This window comes from Heterocephalus glaber, unplaced genomic scaffold (genome assembly GCF_053883595.1).
Source record: "Heterocephalus glaber isolate CG9 unplaced genomic scaffold, H.glaber_assembly_v1.0 deba00001688, whole genome shotgun sequence".
Taxonomy (NCBI): Eukaryota; Metazoa; Chordata; class Mammalia; order Rodentia; family Bathyergidae; genus Heterocephalus; species Heterocephalus glaber.
The window spans coordinates 6,074,597-6,102,189 of NW_028258413.1; the positions used below are offsets into that span (position 1 = coordinate 6,074,597).

The window sequence follows — 27,593 nt, forward strand, 5'->3', positions numbered from 1 at the left end:
GTTCCAAAGATCATAAGGCAAACTAATTAATAACCAGAGACTGGAAAAAATTCAGGGGTGAATAGGAATGTGATTTTCAGTGTTATCACATATATTGTTTAAAATGTCCAGTTTTCAATAACCTATTAAGACACCCACAAAAAAAGTATGGTCCATATAGACAAAGGAAAGTGATCAAGAGAAGCTATCTTTGAAGTTCATATGTAACTTCTAGACAAAGACTCTAAATCAGCTATTTCAACTACGGCCAAAGAACTAGGAAAAACTGTTTCCGTAACTAATAAAGGAAGAAAGCAGAATTATCAAGAGATTTTTAAAAAAACCACAGAAATGGATAATAATGAAACAAACAATCTGGAGCTGAGAAGTGCAATAACTACAAAAATTCATGAGAACTGTTAAACATAAATTTAGGTGCTCCAGGGAGACAACAGGGTAGGTCCTGGAAATAAGTCAGTGGAAATCAATTGTTTTTCTTTTGGTTTCCAGACTGAATAAACAGAACCTTGGAGAGCGGTGGGACACCATAACGAATTAACCTATGAATCACAGGGGGCCCAAAAATATAGGAACAAGAATGAGGAACAGAAAAAGATACCAACCCCAAACAGTCAATGTTTTAGGAACATTAATCTACAGGTCCAAGATTCTCAACTACCTCCATGAAGCATAAATTCAAAGACAACCATAGCTGGAAACATCTCACATTGCTTAAAGCCAAGGACAAAGAAAACTTGAAAGGCATGCTCAACAGGATTAACAGCTGATGTCTCATATGAAACAATGGCATGTAAGAGACAGTGGGATTCCATACTAAAGTGCTGGGATTTTACATAGGAGTAGGGTAATTACAGAAAACTATGTATCGTTCATTTCAAAAAGCTGGGGGAAGTGAATGACTGTTTTCACCACACATCCGTTTAAGCTGATTTATTGCACATTTATTGCATCACTTGTATCAAAACACTGTAATGGCATCAATTTATGTATCATTTAAAAATACATAATAGGGGCCAGGGATTTAGCACAGTGGTTCTGCTGCCTGCCTCACAAGCGCAAGGACCGGAGTTCAATCCCTGGTACCAAAAAAAAATACATAATAAAGTGCTGAAAGAGAAAGACTGTGAACCAAGAATTTTATATCTAGAACTATCTCTCAAGAAATAATAAATTGGGGCACACTTAATAAACAATCTGATTGTTGATTATTATCAGGCCTGACCTACAATAAAACTAAATGAGATGGGCAAGCTGGAAAAAAAAAATGCTGGAAAGTAACTTGAATCTACCTACAACCATAAAGGTAATCGCATAGTGCACATAAAAGTATGAATTTGTGGGGTTTTTTTCCTGATTTAAAAGACAACTGGATAAAGCAGGAATTGTAAATCCATTAGTGTGCATGCAATGTACAAAAAGTAACAAAGAAAAAAAGAAAACAGCTATATAGAAAAAAGCTGTTAAGATACTATAAACTGAGTACATTTGGTCACCCATAGAATGCTGCACTCATCAGCAAAATGCACACATCCTTCCGGAAGACAGAGAACACTCTCCAGGACAAATGTGTTCTCTGATGACAATTATATTCTAGGTAATTAACAGAAGCAAAGTTGTGTGATTAATAAATATATGGAAATAAAATGAGTGTTTGTGGATTAAAGAAAAATCATTAAGAGAAGAATTAGAAAACATTTTGTGGTTAATCAAAGCAAAAGCTCAAATTTTATGGGGAAAAGGTAAAAGCACTGCTGGAAAGAATTGTTTGAGAGAATAAAGTTCTCAATTCAATTTTCCACATTAAGAAAACCCATGTCCATCAGCAATGAATGAATAAAGAAAATGAAAATGTGGTGTTCACACACTGGAGCACTACTCTGCCATAAAGAAGGATAAATAATGCATTTGTAGGAAAATCCATGCATCTTGAGACCAGAATGATAAGTGAAATAAATGAGACGCAAACTTAAACATTCCATACTTTCTTTTATACAAGAAACCCAAAGTATAAATAAAGAGCAAAATAAGAGATAGATAATAGACAGTGAATGGGAAAGAGGATCAAGGAGAGAGGGGTGGACAGCGGGGGTGAGAAAAGGAATGAAGATGTATTACAAGGTACATGTACCAACTCCACACAAGGGGTGTGCACATGTACTAGTAAAAAATCGAGTGAAGAACAAACAGAAATTGCAATAGAATGAAGGAAACACTGAAGATTAGAGTGAAGATTAGTGAAACAGCGAAAGGTCAAAGGCAACAAGTGGTAGTTGAAAGGATAAGAAAACAAACCTTTTAGCTAGACTTACCAAAAAACACTCAAGTTACCAAATTCAGGCATGAAAGAGGATATTCCTATTGACCTTACATAACAGAAACAAAGTGGGCACTAGCTAAATTATATTTCAACACATTGGCTAACCTAGATAAAAAAGGGATGATTCCTAGACCGAAGCTACAACACACACTGCAGAACAGAAACTCTGAGTTGACTGGCAAGTAAAAAGAATGAACCCATAAGTAAGGTACAAGCTGACACCTCTTAGATGTTGGAAGTGAGGTCACAGTGCAAATCACTGTCCCAATAATTAGAGATGGGAGGCAGATGCAGAGAATGAAGCACAAAGGTGGAAGCGTCTGTGGGAGCCAGTGCTGGTGGAGGAATAGCCGACCAACTGCTGGGTGACCAGAAGCTCCGTGCTCACAGCGCTGAGAGCTGATGTCTCCTGAGGCATCCGGTCATGGTGGGGGTTTTACCTCCAACAGTCTGGTCTGCTTCCCACAGTGAATACGGGGTGGGGCGTCATAGAGGCGGGAGAAAAGAAATCATGGTGAAAGTGTCACACTACTATGTTTTTAACAAAGTCTTTCTAAGAGAAACTCTTTAACCAGTCTGCTGGGTTTCAGAGTCTGCTGGCCTTGGGGCAGACAAGTGTGCAACAATAGCTCACACTAGCCTTTCTGTGGAGGGAGGAAAATGTCAGAGGGAAGAGGGGACATCACTACAGAGCCTACTGATGGTAAAAGGAGAAAACACCATTATGAAATTGCATGCCCACAACTTTGATGGCCTAGGTTAAACAGGAATTTCTTATAAGACCTGACCTACCAGTGCACACAAAAAGAAAATCTGAGTAGCTTTACATGAATTAAAGAAATTGAGTCACTATTGACTTTCCAACACAGAAAGCCCAGACTCAGAAGAGTTCAATGTGATACCTATAGATATCGAAGGAACATGTTACACCAATCCTCTACAATCACTTTTAGAAGACAGGTACAGAGTACTTCATAATTCTTTCTATGGGGGCAGCATTAGTCTCTTACCAAACCCGACAAAGTACTTGCAAAAACCAACAAACAAAAAATATATATACTTAAAATCAAACAATATGAAAAGAAACAACATGATTTTAAAAATGGACCTAAGACCTCAATAGATACCTCATGGAAGAACATACACAAGATGAGAATTAAGCTCATGAATAAATGTTCCACATCTATGTCTTCACGTAAAGGCAAACTAAGGCAGCATTGAAATATCAGCTTTAAATTGGCCACAATCCACAGTGACAACACCAACGGTGGTGGGGATGTGGGGCAATGGGAACGCTGCCCATTCCTTGCTGTCGGGAAAAGGTGGCAGTCACTTGGAAGAAGGTTTTTCTTAAATTAAGCATGCTCCATGTAGCAGTCAGGGTTGGTATTCAAAGGATCTGACTGCCTTGCAAATACAAGGTCCCGAGTTCCCCCCCAAAAAACCCCCCAAAAAACAAAGGATCTCAAAACTTAGGTCCATGTGAAAACCTGAGTACTGATATTTGTAAGAACTTTACTCATAGCTGGGGATTTAGCTCAGTGGTTCTGCTGCCTGCCTCGCAAGCACAAGGTTCTGAGTTCGATCCCTGGTACCAAAAAAACCAAAAAGAACTTTACTCATAATTGCCTAAACTTGGAAGGAATTCAAATGTTCTTCAGATAAGATAAAGGGTAGAACATCCAGACAAGGGCTGTACATGCAGGTAATGGAATACTTTCATCTCTATTTAAAAAACGAGCAACCAAGAAATGGAGAAGCTTGTTTTTGTTTTTGTTTCTTTGTTTTTTGGTTGCAGGGATCAGACTCAGGACCTTTCACTTGCAAGGCAGGCATGGTGCCACTGAGCTATATCCCCTGCCCATGTCTTTTAAAGGTTTATTAGACATGTTTGCTTGTTTTTCCACAAGAAAAATCTCAGAATGGATGACTCTGATGAATGAGTTCTATCAAATATTTAGAGAAAAATTAACAACAAATTCTTCCGGAAAACTCAGAAGGGAAATCTCCCAATGTATCCCATGAGGCTAACACCATCCTCTCACTGAAACCACAGATACCACAAGGAACTATAGGGCATTGTGCCTTATCACAAACATCAAATTCCCCAAGAAAATGCTCACAAACTGAATCCAGCAACATATAAAAGGAGGTACACATTGTGGACAGTGAGCTCTATCCCAGAAATGTAATGATGGTCTAATGGACAAAATTAGTCTGTGCACTATACTAACAGAGTGGAGAAACCTGCCTCATTTCATTAGATGCAGACATAATATTTAAAACAAATCCAACACCTTTTATGATGACAATAATCAATAAACTAGCAATAGAAAGGAACTTCTGACCTTGATAGAAATCTAAAGGAAAACTAAATAGTATACTTAACAGCATGAAGCTGAAAATTTCTTCCTAAAATGATTGGAACAAGGTTTGCTCTTGGTAATTCTTTTCATATATTTTTGAGGTCCTAATTAGGGTAATTAGGCAAGAAAAGGAAACACAGGAACCCTAACTAGAAAGGAAGAAATCGCAACAATTTAGTCCTTTTAGATTATGTGATCTTTGGTAAAGAATCAACCAAAAACATTTGTTAACAAAATGACAGCAAGTTGGCAAGACATAAGACAAATAATATACATAAGAGTCAAATGCTCAACCATACGCTATACAATGAACATGAAGTGTCTACTGAAAGGAGTCATTGAATTATTAATATTAGCATGACAGTCACTTTAACAGGACTTGGAATTTCACTCATAGTTAAATTATGACTTAGTAGAGCAAATACAATAAAAACGATCATCTATGTAACAGACTTTTAAGACATTCTTAGCCTTTTGAATTCCATTTGAACTTCTCACTTGTAAAATATTTTGAGTGAAAATAAGACCGGCTACTCAAATGTATGCAGCGTAGAAAACGTAAGAGAATAAATTCACCCAACATCAAAAGGCCTATCAATGTGCAAACTAACGAAACAATGGAAACAGGTGGTAATCATCAGTGGTCGGTGGAGCTTGATGGGGAGCCCTGCATGCAGAAACATCAGTACCCCCGAAGCTAGAGGCACTGTGTGCCTTCGGATGGATGTGAGGAAATGAGATGTCAGCACCAGCACGAGCATTCTCGAAATCCATATGCACACATACTATTTAAGTTTCTAACTGCAAATGTACCCCTGAGGTTGGTGACAGATAAAAGAATAGGTTAAAATAAGAATGGAATCAGCTCAATCCAGAACATGGGATGTTTTACAGAGAAAATCGTAGGGCCACTAACAAATTCCTAAAAAGAGAGGGAATTATTACAAAGAAAAAGGAGCTGGTGAATTATGATTTATTTTCCAAACTGTGATACTCTCTGGAGAGGAGAGAGCTGCGTTTTACATGTAACATTTAGCATTTATGCCTCCATCGAGGCAAGGTGAGGGCACTTTTCACAGGTCTTTTCCTGTATGTTTAACGGGACTATTGGTCTCACCTAAGTGACACATTTTGAACATAGTGCAAATATTATATAGTCTGAACATTGTCAGATATTAAAGAATTATCAATATCCAAAGAACTTGTGCCTAGGTTGTGTTTTAAAAATTCACTGTCTATTAGAGACACAAGGGCTTACAGGTGAGATGCTGTGGTCTTTGTTTCTCTTTAAAACACTACTTAGGGTAGGGACTGGAAAAAGAGAAGTCAGGAATGGTAGCACATGCCTGTATTCCCAGCTACATGGGAGGCTGAGGCAGGAGAGACTGAGAAGCTTAGCAAGATGACCCCCCCCCCAAAAAAAAAGAGAAAAGAAAGAAGAAAAAGCTGTAGCTGCACCCTGGAAAAGCTTTCCTGGGTTCATTGAAATACTTCCAGCTATGTGACAAGTGAGTTTGTGGGGTTCATTCTATTTTATTTTTCCTCACAGATGTGTTTGGAAGATTTCGTGATATAAAATTTCTGCAGCTGCTGAACAGCAGCAACTGCAGCAGAAGCTTTCTGGCTTTGGCTCCCTCCTGATGAGATGAGCGCCTGCAACTCTTATTGTCCCCTAAATGATTAGGCTGAGTCATAAGTGGGAAAGGAGCAACAGTTGGTTTAGTCCAAAGGAGATGTAAAAATCAGTTGCTGGCATCCATGCAAGACACTCCGAGCTCTCCCTCCCGGGCTCGCGGTGGCAGATGCAGCCTGGTCGTTCAGCTCTGAGCACAAGGTGGGGTCAGCAGCCCCAGGCTGAGGCTGGCTCATCCCTGGGAAGAATGACGCTTCCGGGGAGAAACGTCAAAGACTCTAGCTCTAGTTGGAGTCCCTTCTGCTATTGGCCAAAGTTCTATTTTAATCACACATTGCTTCAGTTTTAACTATTTCTAATTTGGGGGGATTGCTTCGAGTGTACAGAAACCTCAGCTTCCACGTCACCTGAATGATTACACCTCTTTGCTGGGAAACTCCAGACAAAATAAAAGTGGACATTCTGATGTCTTACACTGCAGTGTGCCCTGGACAGTGCACCCCAGACAGGTTCTGTCCTGGCCACTTATTCAGGTCACTTAAGCTGATCACAACTTCCTGTGACACTGGGCCAATCCTTACTCATGGTTTGTAAATCCTAGTTAACAGTTTAGGGAAGTTCTTCACATAAAATTCTTTGTCTATGTAAGATTCTCCTTCAAGTAAAGGTAATTACAGGAAATTAAGGAAAAATCTTAAGGAGAAAAATATCACAGATACATAAAAACCTTGAATAACAGGGCCAGGGATTTAGCTCAGTAGTTCCGCCACCTGCCTCGCCAGTGCAAGGTCCCGAGTTCGATCCCCGGTACCAAAAAAAAAACCAGACAAGCCCTTGAACAACAAATGTGAAAGTTTATGGGAAATCTTCAAGAAATTTAAACAAAACCATAATGTCATTTCTGTAAGAAGTTCCTCAGTGAGTTACAACTTCAAGCCATCAGGAGTAAGAATTCTGCTTTTAAAACATGGGTGGTTCGCAATGAACAGATACACGGTAGGGGCTAGGGTCTGACTCAGTGACAGAGGTTTACCTAGCATGCATAAGGACTGCAGTTTTCAATTTCCCAGCACCAAAGCAACAAATTTAAATCAACCAGTCAATCATGCACTGTTACTAAATTCCAAGGAGAAGCTATTTCCAATACAGCCAGGTTGCTGGAGCTCTTATCTTCTGATTCAAGGCACCTACGCTTGCTTTTTCCAGGAGAGCAGGGTTGATTGAAAAGTCTTTCACATCTGAAGCCGTTCAGGTGTTACAAAGTGGCCACGTCCACCTTCCAATTAGTTGCTGCAATTACGTAACAGCATGGGGCACAGTATCACAGAAAGGCAGCTTCACTTTGTTACGAAGAGAGCTTTTCAGACTACTGATCACTGATTTGCTCCCCAAAACCTCGAGAGCACACACCCCCCTGCGTTGACACTTAGCAGGAAGCCAAAGCTGTTGCTTGGAAGGAGACTTCACTACTCTTCTCCTTCTACTAGGCTGTCCCTGCAGAACCCTGACATACAGCCGCATTCTGGGGCCACACTGAAGTGGTCACTAGTTATTTTGCTCAGAATTGGTTCAGAAACAACTTTCAGCTTTGCAGTTTTAGTCTAACTCTGCATCCACCAAACTGCAAAGCAGTTTGCCCAGCTTGTGGCAATGCCCATTGCAAGGGCCCTGAGCAAATAAATGTGTCCTCCTGCTGACTCTAACCCCGTGGTCTTGATAATATTGTGTCAATCGTCACACTGCCCGAATGTGTAGAGCATTGTTTAGTGCAACCACCTCCACGTATTCATGCTAGCAAATCATGAAGCTGCCTGACAGTGAAGTAAGCATTCTGCTCCCCACTTCATAAATGTAGAGAGCACCTCGAAGTGGTAGCACCCACCTGGAATCCCAGTAGCGGGAGGCTGAGGCAGGAGGATCGCTGAAGAGTTCAAGCCAGTCACAACTAACTACACAGTGGGACGTTATTTCAAGACAAAGCAGGAAGGAGAATGTTCGGGTCTGAGGCTCCTCCACCCCCTCCCTGTGCCCAGAGGGGGTCCCAGGGTCACTCACTCCTCGTTGAGGGCGCAGCGCCGGTTGGTGAGCGAGCCATTCCTGCACAGTGTGTTCGTGAGCTCGGTGTAGAGCCTGTTGGCCAGCGGCAGCGGGATCCCCTCCCAGAGCAGGATCAGCACCACGATCACGGCCACCTCGCACGTGTGGCCCCTCCGCTCCCGCACCAGGCACAGCAGCTTCTCCTCGCGTGAGCTCCTGCGGATCACCTGTGGGCCGCCACCCCGCACCCACCGCCCCGAGGACAGCGTCACTGGGGGCTGCACTCCTGCCTACACCAGGCCGCCCGGTGCAGGAGGTGGGGGCTCCACACCTCTCTCGGGGCTGAGCAGGCTGCACCTCAAAGCAATCCACCTGCATCGAAGCCAGAGCTGCAGCTAGAGTGGGGCTGCACACCTGTGACCCCAGCAGCCGGGAGGCTGAGACAGGAGGGCGGCCAGTTCACCCTGGGGTACATAATGAGCTCCTGAACTACATAGCAAGACCCTGTCTCAAAAAACAAAACCAAAAACCACCACCACCAAAAAATAACAAGCTAGAGCTAGATAAAGACTGCAGGGGCTGAGTTCATGGGTTTCATAATGACATCAAGAACATTGAGGGCATTTATAGAGGACAAAGGATTATTTCTTAATATTCCAAGAATTGCAGTGGACCCTCAAGTTATGACCAGCCTGACATACATATGAACAACTTGGGTTCATTAGGTTAATGGAAGATTCATCTGGCTCTTGTTATCTGTAGCGTCCAGATCTCAGCTATGCTGACTTACAACCACCCTGAGTTACAACCAGCCCTTGGGAGCTGATGCAGTTCATAAGTCAAGGGTCCACTGTGTTAAGCAGAGAATGAACCTTCTTCGTCTCATTACTAACATCTTCCAACTGAAGAGTCTACTCGCGATCTGAAGACGGATCTGCCTTCCTAACAGGCACATGGCCAACCTCCCCCACCTGCTAGCTGCTGTGAGCTTGGACACAAGGGTCAATCGGAATTCCCAGGTGAAAGCCCAAACGCGCTCAAGCCACACTTACCCATTTGGCAATTGGACATCCCTGAGAGCTTTTGCCTTCTTTACCAGTATAGACGACTTTCTCGATCCTAATAGCTTTACCTTTCTGTCCAAACCTTAAAGAAACCCACAGAACACACAGACAATTAGCAAACGACCTCAGGAGCCAACCAAACTATTTGAACATTTGAGCATAATTTTATTCTATGACCACATCCTGAGAAGTGAATGGTTTAATTTTTTTAAAAAAGAACAGTTCTAAGCCAAGCAAACTGGATAATAGTCTTTTAGTCTTGTTTTTCTTCAGTATCAAAATATACTGAAAATTGTAATGAACTGTTTATAACTTTATTGGGTGAAAATAATGGGAAGGTTTATCTTTATGCATAATTTCACAAAGTTCAAAATTTAAGTTAGTTTTCTACAGTCTGGTAAAATATGTGCTGTTTTATTTCTGTCCTTTACTAAGCAGTTTTAAAACTTAAGGAATCATCATAGATTTTCGCTAGAGCCATTCTTGAAAGACTTGTCATATTTTTGTAAAGGTGCTGGGTCAATATTAGTATCCAGCCTCTCTGAAAACATGACAGATCCAGAAATAGGCTATTTCCCCTTGTGACAAAAAGGCTGTGTATTGCTTGCTAATAATAAAAGTGCAATTACAGAAATTCACTACTTCTACCAGGGTACTAGCTGGGTGGTTCCTGAGTGACCTTCTACAAGATAATTCAGAAATACTTGGGAACTAGAGCAACAGTGAATCTGCGTGTGCTCCCGCTGCCCGCGTGGGTACAGTGGATGCACACCCTGCTCTCGGGGCGGGGCCGGCCACAGCTCTAGCAGAGGCGTTCTGCACTGGTCAGCTGGCTCCTGGGGTCTTGCTGAAGTAAACTGTCGTACACACAAAAGCTTGCACTCCTGGGATTGACAATAAAACAAGACACAGAAACGGCAGCCAGGGCTGGACTTCTCTTGGCCACTTTCCATTCACAGTGCTACGGGAGGGAACCCGGTTCCTCTCAGAATGCCCTGAGCACCCCGTGCCTGGTGGGCTGGTGGCTGATGCTTGCTCGTGCCCGGGTTTGCTGGCATCTGTCTCAAAGCGGGCAGCCCGTGCCAGGGAGCTGGAAACTAGCCCTGCCCAACATTCCGACTCAGGAATGCAGTGTGATGTGTTTGGCCGCCCGGAGGAGCGGGGCCTGCCACAATCCCTGGGTTTACAACTGTTTGTTGTGTTGTGCGGGGAGGCCGGGAGAGTCTGACACGTACAAAAGGATAGACGGTAATCTGCCCTGTGCCTTTGCATTAATTACCTTTCTTCCATGATTTCTCTAATAGCTGCCACATTAGGACCTGCTCCTAGATGGGTATAAAAGGGACCTTCATCTTTTTCAATAATTTGCTCTGTTGAGATAATAGAAGATTATTATTTTAGACCTCAATGATACTAAATATAAAGGCTACATCCACAACGATTATCCCCCAGTGCCACATTAAGGGCCGTTATGTGACTTTCTCTTTAAAATAAGTAGATTAATGGGCGGATCTATTAAAAAATGTGCCAGATAAACTAAGTGTATGTTCCTGATGGCCACTGGAAAAAAATTATTTATATTTCAGATATGGTATAAGAAATTATTTGCTTTAGAGCAATTAAGTGGGACTGAATGAAGAAACTAGTGAAGGAATTGGAATGTATTATATGTAATGTGATTTGATTTTTTAAACCAAAAATTAAAAAAAAATTAAAGCTAACTAGAAGTCTTCCTTCCACTTGGATGTAAAAAGATTTTTAAAAAATGGTTTTCTGTCCACTCACCCCCCCCCCCCCATTATTACTAGGTTTATTGTCAAGGATGCCCTTTTCTGGTCATTTAGAGAATACTCAGTCCAGACCCAGGTTTTTGTGCTGTAGAGCAGTTTGGTGGTGTCATAATAAAAGAGAGAAGCAGTGAGCTGAGCACTGGGGATGGAGGGGCTTGGTGGGGACCAGAGGTGGCTGGCCTGGCCGGAACCCCCACTAGTGTTCAGGACACATGTGGCACTTTTACCAGCAGGCGGAAGTGTTTCCTGCATCACCCCATGATGGGTAGAGGGAGGACATGTAGAGGGAGGACGGGGTGGGGCCAGCCTCCCGCCTGACAGGCGTCCTTCCAGTGTCCTGTACCACGTGGGTCCCTGTCAGCAAGGGTCCGCATCTATGGTCAGAAATGCTTCCTTGTCCTCACAGACCCATCACAGACTCAATCTGAACAAATAGCTATTGTTTAAAAAGTCCCACTTTTATTAAAAAATGGTGAAATTCTAGAGAAAATGAAATCAAAATTAGTATGCATCACCATGTTTTAACTGTGCAAGTGGGAAAAACACCCAGAGCCTCAGTATTAGAATTTCTCCAGCTCGCCAAGAAATAAGTTCCTCATTATCCAGAAATCTTGCAAAACTGCTAATATTTAAGCTTAAATTAAAAAAAATTTAAAGTTCCTCCACTAGTTTGTATGTGGCAGTTACTTTTAAATTTTTTTTGTTTTTGGTACCGGGGATCGAACTCGGGACCTTGCGCTTGCGTGGCAGGCGGCAGCACCACTGAGCTAAATCCCCGGCCCTAACTTTTAAATGTTTACTGAGTTTTCCTTTGTTCTCTCAGCTGTATGTCTGTCCTGGAGATAAAACAGAGGGATTACCTAAAACAGATGCATTTGTATTTTACAGGATCTTAAATGGGGGTGGGGGTGAACCCGCACAATTGTTTTAAGTTTTGGGGAAAACTGCACTAAAGTGAGGTCTTTCTCTCACACTACACACTAATCTGCAATTCAAAGACAAAAATGTAAGCTTCAGAGTTTTATGAGCCTTTACTAATTGCTCCCAGACTCAGCATTTTTTAAAAAAGGAAAAGAAAAAAGTCCCGTATCTGAAGACAAATCTGCTAATTCCGGGTAAGCACTGTGTGCTTTGGTCTGTTTCTGGTCTTACCTACGCAGTGGCAGGACGGGAAATCATACTGAGTTTTGATGGGTATGTCCAGTAGATTCTTCATCGGGGTATCTAGTAATATGGAAGGTGACTCTATAAAACTACTGAGAACAGGGCCAGCTGTTCTTTTGGTGGGTGTCTTTTCGGAGGGGGGTGCCATGGCAACAAGGCCAGCGAGCTCTGCAGCACTCAGTTGCCTGGACAGCATGGTGAGGGCCCCCGACACCTCTACTTTCACTTGTTTCTGTGGCTGCAGGGCGAGAGCTTTGTGGTCAAACAAGGATTTGACCTGAACCTGCTTCAGGTGCTGCTCCATGGTCTCGAGGATGCTCCTGGGCTGCACGAGGTCACAGCCAAGGGCAGGAGCCTCTTGCTTGGTTGGCTTCTTCCAGGTTTTGGAGTCTTGCTGCTCGGACCCAGGGCGCGCACAGGCATGGAGTGTGGACCCGGGTTCTAGCTTAATCGGCCTGTTCATGGGGCCGAGGCAAGGCTCTGCGAGGGGCTGCTTGGCCTGCTGCTGTCCCTGCCTGTGTAGGAGGTACCACCTCAGCGCCGCGTGCTTCTGGGTGTCCCTCTGGGGAGGGGCATGCGTGTGACCTTGTCCCTGCTTGAGCGCAGGGAAAGCCTGGGCTTGGCTGGGTGCCGAGTAGCTCTGCTGCACCAGCTGTGCAGGTGCAGCCTGCTGTGTGGACATGTCTTGGTTTCGGCTCGTGTAGCCCTGCAGAGCTGCCACCTGCAGCTGCTCTGGCTCTTGCTCATGGAAGCACCCGTGCAGGATGCCTGCCCTCTGAGGCGTGCTGTTTGGAGGACAGGCCAGGTTCTGGGTCTTATTTCTTGCAGAGAGTTCGGGACAAATTTCTTGTTCTTTATTCTCCAGAACTACATGTGTGTTGTTTGCATTTGATTTCAAGATCTGGCCATAGAGGGAATTCCGACTGCTCACATTCTGTCCATGCTCCAATCCTGCTTGGGTGCTCTGAGTTTGGAACTCGCTTGCTTTTGAATACTGATTCTCCCCACCAAAGCATTCTTCCACTTTAACATGGCCAAAGAATGGTCCTTGTCCTTCTCCTTGTGGATCACTGTTGCCTTGGGGACGAGGAAAAGTGTGAGGCATTTGTTCTTTATTCTTCACTTGCAATTTCTGCTGCTTCTGCTGCTGCTGGTTTGGTGGGAATTGTGAATTCTGGGGTGGTTGTGTTTGTGCGGCCTGCTTAGAGGGCTGGTGTTGCAAAACGTGTGAGTCTGGAAAAGGCTCCAGCTCTGAAGCCAGATTCAAGTGCTGTTTTAACAACGGGGATGAGAGTTGCTCCGCTGGGGGATCTGCAACTTGCTGGAAATGATATTGAGGGGCGCACAGCGCCTGTGTGTGGGCATCAGGCGAGGGATCGGTCTTGGAGACGTGGCCCTGGCGGGAGGGGAGTGGGTGCTGGAGCTGCTGGTCCACCGTACTTTGCGGCTGCCCCTGCCTCCCGGTGCTGTGGGGCCCCTGGGACTGCTGTGGCAGCGCTGCCTGCGGGATGAGAGCCTGGCCCGTCTGTGCCCCGGGCATGGGCTTTCCAGTGTATGGTCTGGAGGTCATGAGCAGAGCAGCTTTGGGCTGATACTGAAGTATGGAGCATGAGGGCTCCTTGCATGTTGGCTGGGATTCAGCTTGAAGGGGACCGGTCTTCAACTCGATCCATTCTGGTTTCACATAGTGCTGGGGAAGGGGCGCAAGACCTCGAATCTGTTGCTGGTCCTGGTCTTGCAGGAGCTCAGGCTCTTTGGGTCCCAGCAGTGGTGGGCAGGGGTCCTGCACCTGTCTCCCGAGACCAAGGACTGGTGGGCTGTGCTTGAGGGGGTCCACCTGGTCTGGTGTTGCTCTCCCAGTGCAGGCGGGCCTGGCCCCTGTCAGGCCTGTGCCATTCTGGGGGACGTCATCGCTCTGAGCCCCTTCCAGAAGCCTGGGGCCTGGACAGGTAGTGAGCAGCGCTGGGCTGGAACTCTGGGGAGGGGGAGCCTCGGGCCCCGCCTCTATTTTTACTTCCCTCAGGAGAGTGACATTGCTTTGGTTGGGGAACTGCTGGGGATCTTCTGAAGCTGCATTCTGCAGCAAGGCTTTTCCATCGGAAAAGAGTGGAACAGAAGGAAGGGGAGGGAGGGGAAGCAGCTGCTGCAGAGCTGGTGTGGTCATGGGATCCCTAGGGAACACTGAGCCCTGCCTGAAGTAAGCACCATTGGTTTCGTCGTGTTGTGAATACTGCTGGGAGCTGGACCCTGAACGCAGCCCCTCTGTGGACGCCAGCACCGAGTTTCCCTGGGCGTCACTGGGCTGCACGGGACAAGGGCAGGGCTCCAGCCCTGTCTCTCGCGGCTGCGCTGGCCTCTGGAAGGGTCGGGTCTCTGGCATTGCGGAGCTGCAGGCCTCGGTGGCCACCGCGGCTGGCTCTGGGGGCAGCTCGGAGCCCGGGCTGGGCGGGCACTCGATCTGCCCTGAGGTATGCGATGGCTGGGTGACCGCACAGGGCACCTGGGGAGAGGCCTGGCCGGGGCCGGCGCTGCTGCTGTGAGATGCGGTTTTCTGCAGTGCGCTGGAGACACAATCCGGATGGCACCGGGACGGGGCTTTGTCCAGGACTTCACCGCCTGTGTTTTCCAGGGAAGAGGCAGAATCTGTAGCACCATTGGGCACGAGGGCGGCCTTGTTCTTCAGAAGTAATGCAGGGTTCTCATCTTGGTACTGAGCATCCTTCGGCTCCTGCTCACGCGGAGCCTGAAGCTCTGGCTTTCCCAGCCCACTGCAGTTGTGTGTTGGAAAAGTGGCGGCATCTTCGACTGCATCTTCTGGGGCTCCGGAGCTCTCGGGTTCCCTGTTCTCACCCACATCGGTGGGGTCTGGCCGGCCACTGCTTCCTCTCGGGTTCCTCTCCCGGATTTCCCTGAGGCTCTTTCTCTCTCCATCGGCCTTCTGGTCTTGCCTCAGCTTCTTGTTCTGCTGGAAGCCCGAGACGGATGGCTCGCTGACGGTGCGCTTTATCCCCCCGTTTTCCAGACAACAGGAAAAGCTTCTGCCCTCGTGGAGGAAGTCGGGACTGGCGCAGCTGCTCGGGGGGACCCCGGGCCAGTTCTTGAGGGCCTGCCACTTGGTGTCTCCATTCACTTCAGGGACCGGGCTTCCGTTCTGCAATTTGGCCGCCAGAGGCTCAGGCTGGCAGGGAGGAGCAGGCGCTGGGACCAGGAACGGACCAAGTGTGCTGCCGGCCGCATGGCTGCTTCTGTCCTGTTCCATCAGGCTTGCGGTGGGGCCATCCACCAGCTGCCTGCGCGCGTGAATCCTAGGGGCGGGGAAACAAAGACAAGGCGTGAACACACAGCTACCCGTGATGCGCCTCAGAGCCTGCTGCGTGAGTGCACGGGAACCGCCACACGCAGCTCGGTGGGACTGTGCGGTCTTCGCTACCCGCAGTGGCGATTCTCAAATGCTCATGGCCAAGGAGAGCCACTGTGACCCCGGACACCCGCTGATGTGGGAACTCAGACTGGATTAGCACTGACTGCCAACTTCTTCCAATAATAATTCCTTCCGTGCACATGCAAAGAGCCGGAAATGCTGCCTTTCCGTTTCCTGTGGACCTCACTCATCTGGACCCTTGCCTGGTTCGATCTCTTCTGCCTTGATTCTCCCTGGACCCTCGGCCCTGCGGTGTCACAGCTCGGGTCCTCCCCATCTGTCCCAGTTGACAAGTCACTCTTTTCACGGGTCTCTCCCCTCTCCCCGCTGGGCCTTCCCGCAAGCCTTCCACTGTCACCCTCCTGTCCCCGTGCCCTTGTCTCCCATGTTCAAGCCCACTCACTGGCCACTGTTCCGTCCCTCCCTCCTGCTCCCTCTCAAGGCTCATAACCCACAGTAACAGCTGAGGAAAGCCCGAACCTGTAAAGCATCTCCAGGTCTTCCTGCTTCGACCATTCCTGAGGATCAAACCCAGGGCCTGGTGCATGCCAGGCAGGAGCTTGCTCTACCACAGCTACATGCTCGGCCCTTTTGCTTGACTAGGGGCCTGACTAGGTTGCCTCATCCGACCTGGAAATTATGATTCCCCTGCCTCAGCCTCCCAGAATGTTAGGGTTTAGGCATGGGCTTCCATGCCAAGCTCAGCTCTCTGGGTTTTCTTGGGATTCTGTCTTTGATTCTCCGAGAGAATTACTCGCTTCCATCCATGCTGCTTCCTGTAACCTGAAGGTGGCCTATTGCTAAACAACCCGCTCAGCTGTGCTTTATTCTCTCACCGGCCTGCGGACTTCCCTAAGAACAGACCTCGTTTCCCATTTGAAATACAGTCATTATTTTCCCACAGTCTTTCTGGTTACATTTATTTTAGGGATGTAAACAGGGAAAGACTACATTTTCCACTTTCGCCAAAAACAAAACTATTAAAAATAGCCACTGCTTATTAAACAAGACAAATGAAAAGCAGAGGAAGAACAAGACAGGAACATTAAAAAGCAACACTAAAATTATTGTTTGAAGGTAAGAAGAGTGTACTGGTACACCAAGAATCCAGAGAATCTCAGAGCAGTTGAGCACCCAGGAAAGTAGCAACAACGCAAGTACAGCCTTATTATATAAAAGCAACAAGGCCGGGGATTTAACCCAGCGGTTTCGCTGCCTGCTGAGCAAGCACAAGGACCCAAGTTCGATCCCCGGTACAAAAAAAAAAAAAAAAAGCAACAGATCCTATATTGGAATACTGTAGTTATAAGAGAAAAAATTAATATTTGTGAGGCAGAGTCTCACTATATAGTTTCATCTGGGCTTAAACTCACTGTATACCAAGAGGCCTTGTCTCACTCAGAACAAGACGGGCCAGGGATTTAGCTCAGTGGTTTCACCGCCTGCTGCACACGCAGCAATCCCCGGTACCGAAAACAAAACCAGACAATCACTGGAGGTGCTGTTTTTAAAAAATAACTTTTACATGTGCATCACGTAAAATTCAAATTGAAGAAGTCTGAATTCATTTGACAAAGAAAGCGACAGTGATGCCTGCTGTCCCTCTGAGGTTGAGAGGCTCCGCGGGCCTGTCCTGGTGACCCCTGGGCCTGGACATGGGGCTGGTTCCCGCCAGGAGGGGACAGCAGAGCAATGAGCACTGGATTTCAGAGAGGTGGTGTGAAAAGTGCAAAATTATCTGTTTCTAAATATACCTATCACAGGCTAAAATAATACTATTGGATATATTGGGCAAAATAAAATACACCATTAAATCAATTTCATTTCTTGCTGGTTTCAATATGAATGCTAGGAAATTCTGCATTCTATGCTTGGCTCAAATCTTGTGTTCCCTGGAGACTCCCGGGCAGACCAGTCCCCCCTAAACATCATCACACTGCCAAAGAGCTTCAAGAATCATGGAAACTCAGTGTGCCCGCCACTGCCCTTCAAAATTGGGGCACGACTACTTTACAAAAATTAAAAGTACACAAGCAAACCTAGAGTGGATCAAAATACAATTTAAAACAATAAAATCTTGGACTGGGGATTTAACTCAGTGGTGCCACCGCCTGCCTCACAAGTGCTGCCTCACAAGTGCAAGGTCCTGAGTTTGATCCCCGGTAACAACAACAAAAAATCTGTAAAACCAATTCATATATTGAGCAATTTCCATCCCCATGCATGTGTACAGTCAGATAATCCACCAAATAAGCTGTGCAGGCTGCGTGCATTTTATATGCTGCCCTGCCTAGTTTTCCAGGCATAAAACTTGTAATATTTAACACATTACTCTCTTTTGCAATCCATTCCACATAGTAATTTTGGACATTTTTTGAAGTGTCAAGGGCAAAATTACAACGGATGACGCTTTCAAATCCTGCCTGTGCTTAAGACTGCTCCTAAGAAGTGGTGGCTCCAAATGAGATTTCAGGACAGCGATTTAGACACAGTTGCCAATTTAGACACAGTTGCCATTTTAAATGGCTTCAATGTGTCAATAGAAGTATTTTTGTCTGTGACAGCAATTTCTTTCCTGGGGGTTGCGAAAGAGTTAATTTTTTCAGAAAGGGCCAGAAAATTATACACTGTTTCTCCATTTTGGGGTGGAGAATCTGTCTTTGGGGGCTATTTGTTACTGGTCTGTGAATCTGATTCAGAAAATTTAAACAAATAAAGAGCCTTTTGACAGGAAAAGGGGGCCAGCCTGTCCTTGGCTTCTCTGTGTCCTGAACCCCGATTGCAAGAATCCTGAAGGCCTGGGGTTCCTGTGACCCAGGTCCTCAGCGAAAAACAGAATGAAGCTTGTTCCTTTTGCTTGTTGTACAAATCGACAAATTTTTCGTGCTGTAGCTTTTACAGATTCACAGAGATTTTTTTCAAATTTAAGTGATTGCAACAACATCAAGGAAATTTTCTCAAACTGAAAACATTTCCCAGACAGATATACATTTTCATTTGAGACGTTTGGGGTGATGCTTTCTAGTTTGCTTCCTGTTGCTAGTAGCACAGCAGGGGGGTCTGGTAAGTTCTGGAGGCTTCTTTGGGCTGGTTCTGCCCAGGGTCCGGGCTGCCCCTGGGCCTGGCCTCACTGGGAAGTGGCGTGCTGGACAGCGGCCCGGAATGCATGGGCCTCCTAGATCTGCCTCCCAGGCCCCTCCTGGTGCTCTTCACTAAGCCGCCACCGTTCTGAGCACCGAAGCGACCTTGTTTCCACCCATCACTCTTCACACAAGGCACTAAACTCCTTTTTTACTTCTCGGAGTCTCGGGTCAGAAATAGTTGATCACATCACAGGAAACCCACCCCATCCAGCCCGTGCCAGCCAGGCACATCTGCGGATGCCGCAGAGGGGTCCCTGGTTGCAGGGACCCCCCCATCCAGCAGAGCCTGCAGGAACCCCCCCCCCCAACTCCTCTGGCCTCTTGGCTGTACTGCTACCTGATTCCACACTACAAAGACACAGGGGACACCGGACCACCAGACCACCACACTGGGTAAGCTGGACGGATTATCACCTCCCATCCGAACCGAGATTATCTTCAGTTCCCGGAAGGGCAGCTGGAACCTGCAGTACAACTCTGCAGAGTTCAACCCTAGAGGAGGGCAGGGAGCTCCACTTGGGACTTGCAGCCAGAAATCTGCCTGAATCCAAAGGGTCTGACTGGCTTGCTGAGACTCACTGACTTATATCTGCCCACTGCTACCCACGTTGTCTCTTGTGACAGCAGACATACCCTGAAGGAGGCCCTTCATTTTCATTTTTTTTTTCCAAAATTAGTATTATTGGTTTTTTTCTCCTCTTATCTTTAATATTTTTTCCGACTCTTTGCAAATTTGCTTTTCTCTCCATTTTTTTTCTTTTCTCTTTCCTTTCTCTCACACTCACTCTCTTGCTGTCCCACATTGTTCATCTCCCTTTTTGTTCCTGTTCTAGCCCTCATTCTTTATTTTTCTATTATTTCTATTATTCTATTACTCTCTTTTTCCTTCTCGCCTGAGTCCTCTGGCCTCACTGCTAACCTTCTTCATCCTTCTACCTATTTATCCCTCCCTCCCGAAATCCTTCTAACTCCCCATCCCAAAGGGTAAAGTTGCTATACTGAAGAGTTTATTCACTATAAACGTATGTTGGGTTGGTCCTCGATTTTGATTTAATTCACAGCTAAAGGTGATAGATTAATAACTACCACAAATTCTCATTTTCTAAGATGTACTTGATGCTGTGGCGTTGCTGACTGTATCACTTGTGCTATGGTGTTGTTACAGTGGTCCTTCCTGGTAGAATGAAAATGAGATAGCCTCAGAGTCATTAGAGACTCAAAACCTAAAGACCAGCTACACCTGGAAGACACCAGAGACGCAATCCTTCCATAGGGGTTCTAATTACAAGCAACAAAGATACTTACAATGAGCAATTTCGAAGTATCAACCCAGGAGTTAAACCAAGGACAGCACCAAAAACAAAAATGAGAAGACATTTAAGCAAGGCACAAACTCAGACTTCCACCCCACCAAGGGTAAACTCTGGGGGAAACCTGGACACCCTGAACTGATAGCACAGAGGTAACAAAACAGATGAATGAGGCTCTAGAAAAATTCAAAGCAGAAACCTCCCAGATATCTACAGAGATGGTGAGCAGAGTGAGGACATGATTAGAGGCTCTACAACAGAAACAGTATCCACAGCAGATTAAGGGAATCTGAAGATAGAATATCAGATATAGAAGACAGGGTGGCAGTTAACGACCATGAAAACAGACATTTCTTAAAAATAGTAAGGGATCATGAGAAATCAATCCAGCAGCTGCTAGACTGATGCAAAAGAACATAAGATTGGTAGGAGTCCATGAAAAAAACAGGAGAAAGTACAATTGACATAAAAAAAAACTGTTCACAGAATAGTGGAAAACTTCCCAGACAGAGGTAGAGAATTGGACATAGAGATAAGTGAGGCATATAGAACTCCAACTAGCCATGATCAAAAAAAATCTACACCTAGACATATAATAGTCAAGGTCCCAGAAACCCAACAGAAGAACAAAATCCTACAGGCAGTTAGAGAAAAGAAACAAATCACCTACAAAGGAAAGCCCACCAGAATCACAGCAGACTTCAACACAAACTCTCAGGTCAAGGAGAGCCTGGAGTGAAGTATTTCAAGCCCTAAGAGAAAATAACTTCCAACCTAGACTGTTGTATCCTACAAAATTATCTTTCAAAATCAATGGGGAAATTAGACAAAGAACACCTGAGAAATTTCATGAACGCCAAACCAGCACTACAAGCAATTATAAACAATATCCTAGAACAAAACAACAAAGATCACAACCCAAGGAAGCCCAGCAGAATGAATCCACTGGGCGTGACAAGAATTTAAAGGAAAGGGGGAGAATCCAACAAACAGAAAAAGTCATGACAATGATAAATCAATATGTATGAGTTATAACCATCAATGTTAATGGCCTCAATTCAACAATCAAAAGAAATAGACTGGCAGAATGGATTAAGACGCAAAATCCAACAATATGCTGTACACAAGGAACACACCTAACTCAAAAAGAAATTCATAGACTGAAAGTAAAAGGATGGAAAACAGTTCTCCACATGAAAGGAATCCAGAAAAAAGCAGGGGTAGCAATCTTATTTGCAGACAAAGTAGATTTCAAACCAACTAATTAAGAGAGACAAAGATGGTCACTACATCCTTGTGAAGGGAACAATCCAAGAGGAAGAGATGACAATCATAAACATATATGCACCAAATATGAATGCCCCTAAGTATACAAAACAATTCATGGACTTGAAAAACCAAATAAGCACTAATACAATTGTAGTGGGGCACCTCAATATCCCACTATCACAAATAGACAGATCATCTAGGCAAAAAGTCAATAACACAATTCTAGAACTGAACCAAACTACTGAACAAATGGACTTAATAGATGTTTACAGAGTGTTCCACCCCACAAAATCAGAATACACATTCTTTTCGGCTGCACGCGGGTCATTCTCCACAACAGACCACATGCTAGATCACAGGACCTGTCTAAGTAAATGTGAAAGAACAGAAGTTACCCCCTGTATATTATCAGACCATCGTACAATAAAATTGGAGATCAGTAACATAAGAAACCGCAAAACCCCAACAAACACATGGAAACTGAGTTACACCCTCCTGAATAACCAATGGGTCACAGAGAAAATTAATGCAGAAATTAAAATTTCTACAAGTAAATGATAATGCCAGTACAACATACAGGGATCTATAGGACACAATGAAAGCAATTCTACATGGGAAATTCATAGCAGTGAATACCCATATCAGGAAAACAGAGAACTCAGATAAATAACCTAATGCAGAACCTCAACCTTCTAGAAAAGGAAGAGCATAATTCCAAAGCTCATACAGGAGTGGAAATTATAAAGATCAGAGCAGAAATTAATGCAATGGAGACTAAGAGAAGGATACTAAACAAACAATGAATCAAAGAGTTGGTTTTTCAAAAGAATAAATATAATCAATAAACTTTACCCAACCTTATCAAAAAAAGGAAAAGGCACAAATCCATGCAATTAAGAATGAAAAAGGTAGGGCCGGGGATTTAGCTCAGTGGTTTTGCCGCCTGGTGCGCAAGGACAAGGACCTGAGTTTGATCCCCGGTACCAAAAATAAAAAATAAAAAAGTTGCAGTCACAACAGATCCAGCAGAAATCCAGAGGATCATCAACACCTACTTTGAGAAACTGTACTCTAATGAAATGGAAAAAACAGAAGAAATGGACAGATTCCTAGATATATATGACTTGTCAAAGTTAAATGAAGAAGATATAGAAATTCTAAACACCCCAATTACGATGAGTGATATAGAAAATGAAATTAAAAACTTACCAGCAAAGAAAAGCCCAGGTCTTGATGGCTTCACTGCTGAATTCTACAAGACATTTAAAGAACTATCGCCATTACTCTTTAAACCCATCAAGGAAATTGAAAGGGAAGCAATACTTCCAAATTCATTCCTGGAAGCAAGTGTTACTTTGATTTCAAAACCAGGGAAAGACGCAAACCAAAGAGAACCACAGGCCAATCTCCCTAATGAATATTGATGGAAAAATCCTCAACAAGATACTGGCAAACAGAATACACAACGTCATCAAGAAGATCATACACCCTAACCAAGTTGGATTTATCCCAGGGATGCAAGGGTGGTTCAACATTCATAAATTGTAAATCAATAATTGTAGCACTATAGTAACAGAGTCAAGGACAAAAACCATATGATCATCTCAATAGATGCAGACAAAATCCAACACCCATTCATGATAAATACCCTACAGAAAATTCGAAGAGAAGGTCTTTATCTCAACCTAAGGCTATCTATGAAAAACCAACAACCAATATCATACTAAATGGTCAAAAACAGAATTTTCTTCATGCTAAAATTAGGAACAAGACAAGGATGATCACCCTATCACCACTCCTGTTCAATACAGTTCTAGAAACATTAGCCACAGCAATTAGAAAAGAGAAATAAAAGGAATAAAGATAGAAAAGGAAATAAAAAAACTGTCATTATTTGCTCATGATAAGACCCAAAAAACTCCACCACAAGACTTCTAGACTTAATTGACAGATTCAGTAGAGTAGCTGGATATAAGGTCAACACTCAAAAACATAGCCTTCTTATATGCAAATAGCAGACTCACTGAGAGAGAAATTAGGGAAACAATTCCTTTTATAATAGCATCCCCAAAAAAGGAAAAATCTAGGAATCAATCTAACAAAGGGAGCAAAAAAGACCTCTACACTGAAAACTATTGCACTCTGAAAAAAGAGATCGAAGAGGAGACAAGAAAATGGAAAGATATTCCTTGCTCCTGGGTAGGAAGAACATCAATATAGTGAAAATGGCCATACTTCCAAAACTACTATATAGATTCAATGCAATGCCGAGTGAAATTCCAACAATATAACTTCACAGAACTAGAGAAAACAATCTTAAATTTTCATTTGGAACCAGAAGAGACCTAGAATAGCAAAAGCAATTCTAGGCAACAGAGACATGGCAGGGAGTATCACAATCCCCAACTTGAAACTATACTACAAAGCTACTGTGATAAAAACAGCATGGTACTGGCAAAGAAACGGACCTGAGAATCAGTGGAATAGATTAGAAGATGCAGAAACAACTCCAGACACACTCAGCCACCTCATCTTTGACAAAGGAGCCAATCGCCCTCATTGGAGAAAAGATAGCCTATTTAATAAATGGTGTTGGAAAAGCTGGATTTCAACCTGCCAGAGATTAAAACTAGACCCATATCTATCACCCCGCACTAAACTAAGATTGAAGTGGATTAAAGATCTAAATATTAAGACAGAAACACTAAACTTGCTGGAAGATAAGTTAGGTAGAACTCTTGAAGATATTGGCATAGGGAAACACTTTTATGAAAAAATCCTCAGTAGCATGGGAACTAGCACAAAGAAACAACTGGGATCTCATCTTATTAAAAAGCTTCTGCACTGCAAAGAAACCACCAACAGAGCTAACAGACAACCTACAATGTGGGAAGAAATATTTAGCAACTGTATCTCAGACAAAGGCTACTATCTAGAATATATAAAGAACTGAAAAAATCAGACCCCCCAAATTTAAAGACCCAATTCAAAAATGGGCATCTGAAATGAACAGACATTTCTCAGACAAAGAAGTAGAAATAGCAAATACATAAAAAAAAATGTTCAACATCACTGGTCATTGGAGAGATGCAGATGAAAACAACACTGAGATTCCACCTCACCCCAGAAAGAATGGCTGCTATCAAGAAATCAACCAAAAAACAAATGCTGGCAGGGCTGTGGGGAGAAAGGAACCCTTCTCCATTGTTGGTGGGAGTTCAGACTGGTGCAACCACTGTGTAAATCAGTATGGAGATACCTCAAAAAACTAGGACTACAGGTCCCATTTGACCCAGCTATTCCCCTGCTGGGGATCTTCCCAAAAGAATTAAAAGAATCATACCACAGCGATATATGTGCACCCATGTTCATAGCAGTACAGTTTGTAACAGCTAAAGCTTGGAAGCAGCCCAAGTGCCCATCAACTGGAAACTGGATAAAGATGTGGTTTTTGTATAAAATGGAGTACTACTCAGCCATAAAGAATGAGAAAGAAACTAGAGACATTAATAGCTAAATGGATGCATATTGAGGCCACTCTTTAAGTGGAATAAATAGGACACATGTGTAAATACCGAATAGTTTCTCTAGTGTGAGAAACTGAAAGTGTAAATAAGGGTTAAAATGATTAAAATGAATAATTGATCATTTGAAATAGGAAAGAAGGTCCAAAGAGGTAGGGGTGAAGGGAGAGAAAGGAAAGTAGGGAAAGGAAAAATTATGAGAAAAGGAAAAAATGGAAACAAAGTCTTTGTAAATAGGGAAGGGTGGAGGGGGTGAAGGGTGCACAGGTAATGGGGAAAAAATAAGAACCAAGATACATTATGTACAGGTATAAGCACCCAGTGATAGATATAAACATATTGTATACCTAAAATGTACCAATAAAAGAACTCAAGAATAAAAAAAGAAGAGAAATAGTTGGTTTGGTCAGATCTGCTCTAGCAAATATCTGATGTCACACATTTTGAATTCTCATGCTTTGGAGACAGATTAGTTACTACTGCATCGTGGTCAGTGTTGAAGGGCAATCAGGGTACTGCTCCCATGTGCATCTGAATATTCAACACCAGCCTTTGGAAGTTTGAACATGGTCATTCATTCGCTGTACCAAAAAAACCAGTTAAGGCCAGTGAATACTGCACTTATATAACCATCCGCTGGACAGGCAGAATTTTCATTTTGGAAGGCCAGTGGCTTTCCTAAGAGGACATTGGTCAGTTAGGGTGCTACTGTTTTTTGTAAAACTGTTATGAAGTCCCCCCCCCATAGCAGGTATCGAACTCAGGACCTTGTGCTTGGGAGGCAGGCAAGGTGCCACTAAGCTACATCCCTGGCCCTGTTATGAAGTTTTATAAAAGCACAGGGTCCTTGGGGAAGGAAATCCTGGAAGGGCTGGCCGAGCTTTCCAGGTGCTCTGCATGTCTTAACAGTTTGTGTTGTAAGATTTGGTTACAATTTCAAAATGATCAGAGGGCCAGGGATTTAGCTCAGTGTTGCCACAGCCTGCCTCGCAATTGCAAGGTCCCCAGAGTTCCATCCCAGGTACCCCCCAAAAAAGGTCCAGTTTATAACATTCCTTAAGAGATACTCTTGATGATGGTGGCTAATATCAAGCTATCAAACTATCATGAAATTCCTGAACATTTCACAAAGTGCTCCTTAGAACTGTTCATGAGCTGGTTCTAAACCCATCATTATCCCTAAAATATTAAACGAAAATGTCTAACAAATAGAATACTGGTCCCCCAGCCAGGTGTGGTGGCACATGTCTGTACCCCACCATGCAGGAGGCTGGGGCAGGAGGATGGTGAGTTCACACAGCAAATCTAAGGCAGCCTAGGCTCCACACTGGACTCTGTCAAGAGGGAATTCAAGTTCTTCAGGACCAAACACACACCATACTGTCTTCGCTTCCTCATCTCCAGAACTGTACTGGAAAAAGAGCTCTTGCTCATGGAATTACTGAATAGCATTTTAACCTTTGGAAAGGCTACGCGCTGTTAAAATGGCATTCAGCTATAAGTGACTATAATATGCACAATGATAGTCTTCACAATTAGGAAACATTTCAGGTAATCAGAAGGGATCCACTTCATTTTCTACTTTCTACATGGGAAGCTAAGATGTTCGCCTGAGGTGAGGAAGTGAAACTGTTCGCCCTGTGGAGCTGGGCCTCAGCCCCTGGCAGCTCCTCCTAGCTCTTCCCAACCTGTCACACAAAGACAAATGCACATTTCCAGGAGGTTTGGTTTCATTATTAAATTCGCTGTGCCAGCGCTGGAGGTTTTACAGATTTATGATTAGCACTTAAAAAATCAAAGCCTTTTGGTTCCAAGGCTGTAGGCCTGGGCTTATTGACTATGATCAAGGATATTTTGTGTGTTTCTGCTAAGATGTTGTTTCCTTGGGTGGCTAGGAATAGAAAGAAGGAAAACACTTAGGCCATGGAGTAGGAGAAGCCACAGGGTTGTTCTGGACTTCACTGTGCCTCCCTGGACCATATCCACAGTGTTCCCCTAACATAGGTCTGATTTCCACACCTCCTGTCTGCGTCAGAGAACACTGGGGCTCAGCACACACTTCATTTACTGACTGGGGGAATGCGGAGTCCCCTTTTGGTGTGGGCACTGTGGTGAGGGCCCCATGCAAAACCTGCCCTGGGCCCGCCCCGACCAGGGCTGGAGAAGGGAAGCTTGGCCTGTGGAATTCAACCTCCAGGCCGCAGGGGAAGCAACTGACATTGCTGGTGGGAGTGTAAACTAGTACAGCCACTATGGAAATCAGTGTGGAGGGTCCTCACAAAACTAGAACTAGAAATTCTATTTGACCCAGATATTCCCTTTCTAGGTATCTTCTCCAAAAGGCTGAAGTCATCAAATTACAGTGATCCATGCATACCCATGTCTCTAGCAGCACAACTCACAACAGCTAAATCTTGGAAGCACCCTATATGCCCATCAACAGATGAGTGGATAAAGGAAATGTGGTATTTATACACAGTGGAGTACTACTCTGCCATAAAGGGTAGCTTGAGTCATCTGTAGGGTGCTCCTTAAAACCATGTTAAGTAAAATAA

At 44.3% G+C, this 27,593-nt stretch overlaps 1 protein-coding gene across 3 annotated transcripts in view; it reads right to left on the reverse strand.

Moving 5' to 3' along the window:
* Tet2 (tet methylcytosine dioxygenase 2) overlaps positions 1-27,593 on the reverse strand; it is a 97,076-nt gene that overhangs the window by 20,004 nt on the left and 49,479 nt on the right. For all 3 annotated transcript variants that reach the window (XM_004866253.4, XM_021245477.2, XM_021245476.2), the window contains 4 exons: positions 12,360-15,676; positions 10,697-10,787; positions 9,406-9,499; positions 8,372-8,580 (listed from right to left, as the gene is read on the reverse strand). In XM_004866253.4, the coding sequence (XP_004866310.2) occupies positions 8,372-8,580; positions 9,406-9,499; positions 10,697-10,787; positions 12,360-15,630 (3,665 nt within the window). In that variant the 5' untranslated portion in view covers positions 15,631-15,676. The remainder of the gene's footprint in view (positions 1-8,371; positions 8,581-9,405; positions 9,500-10,696; positions 10,788-12,359; positions 15,677-27,593) is intronic.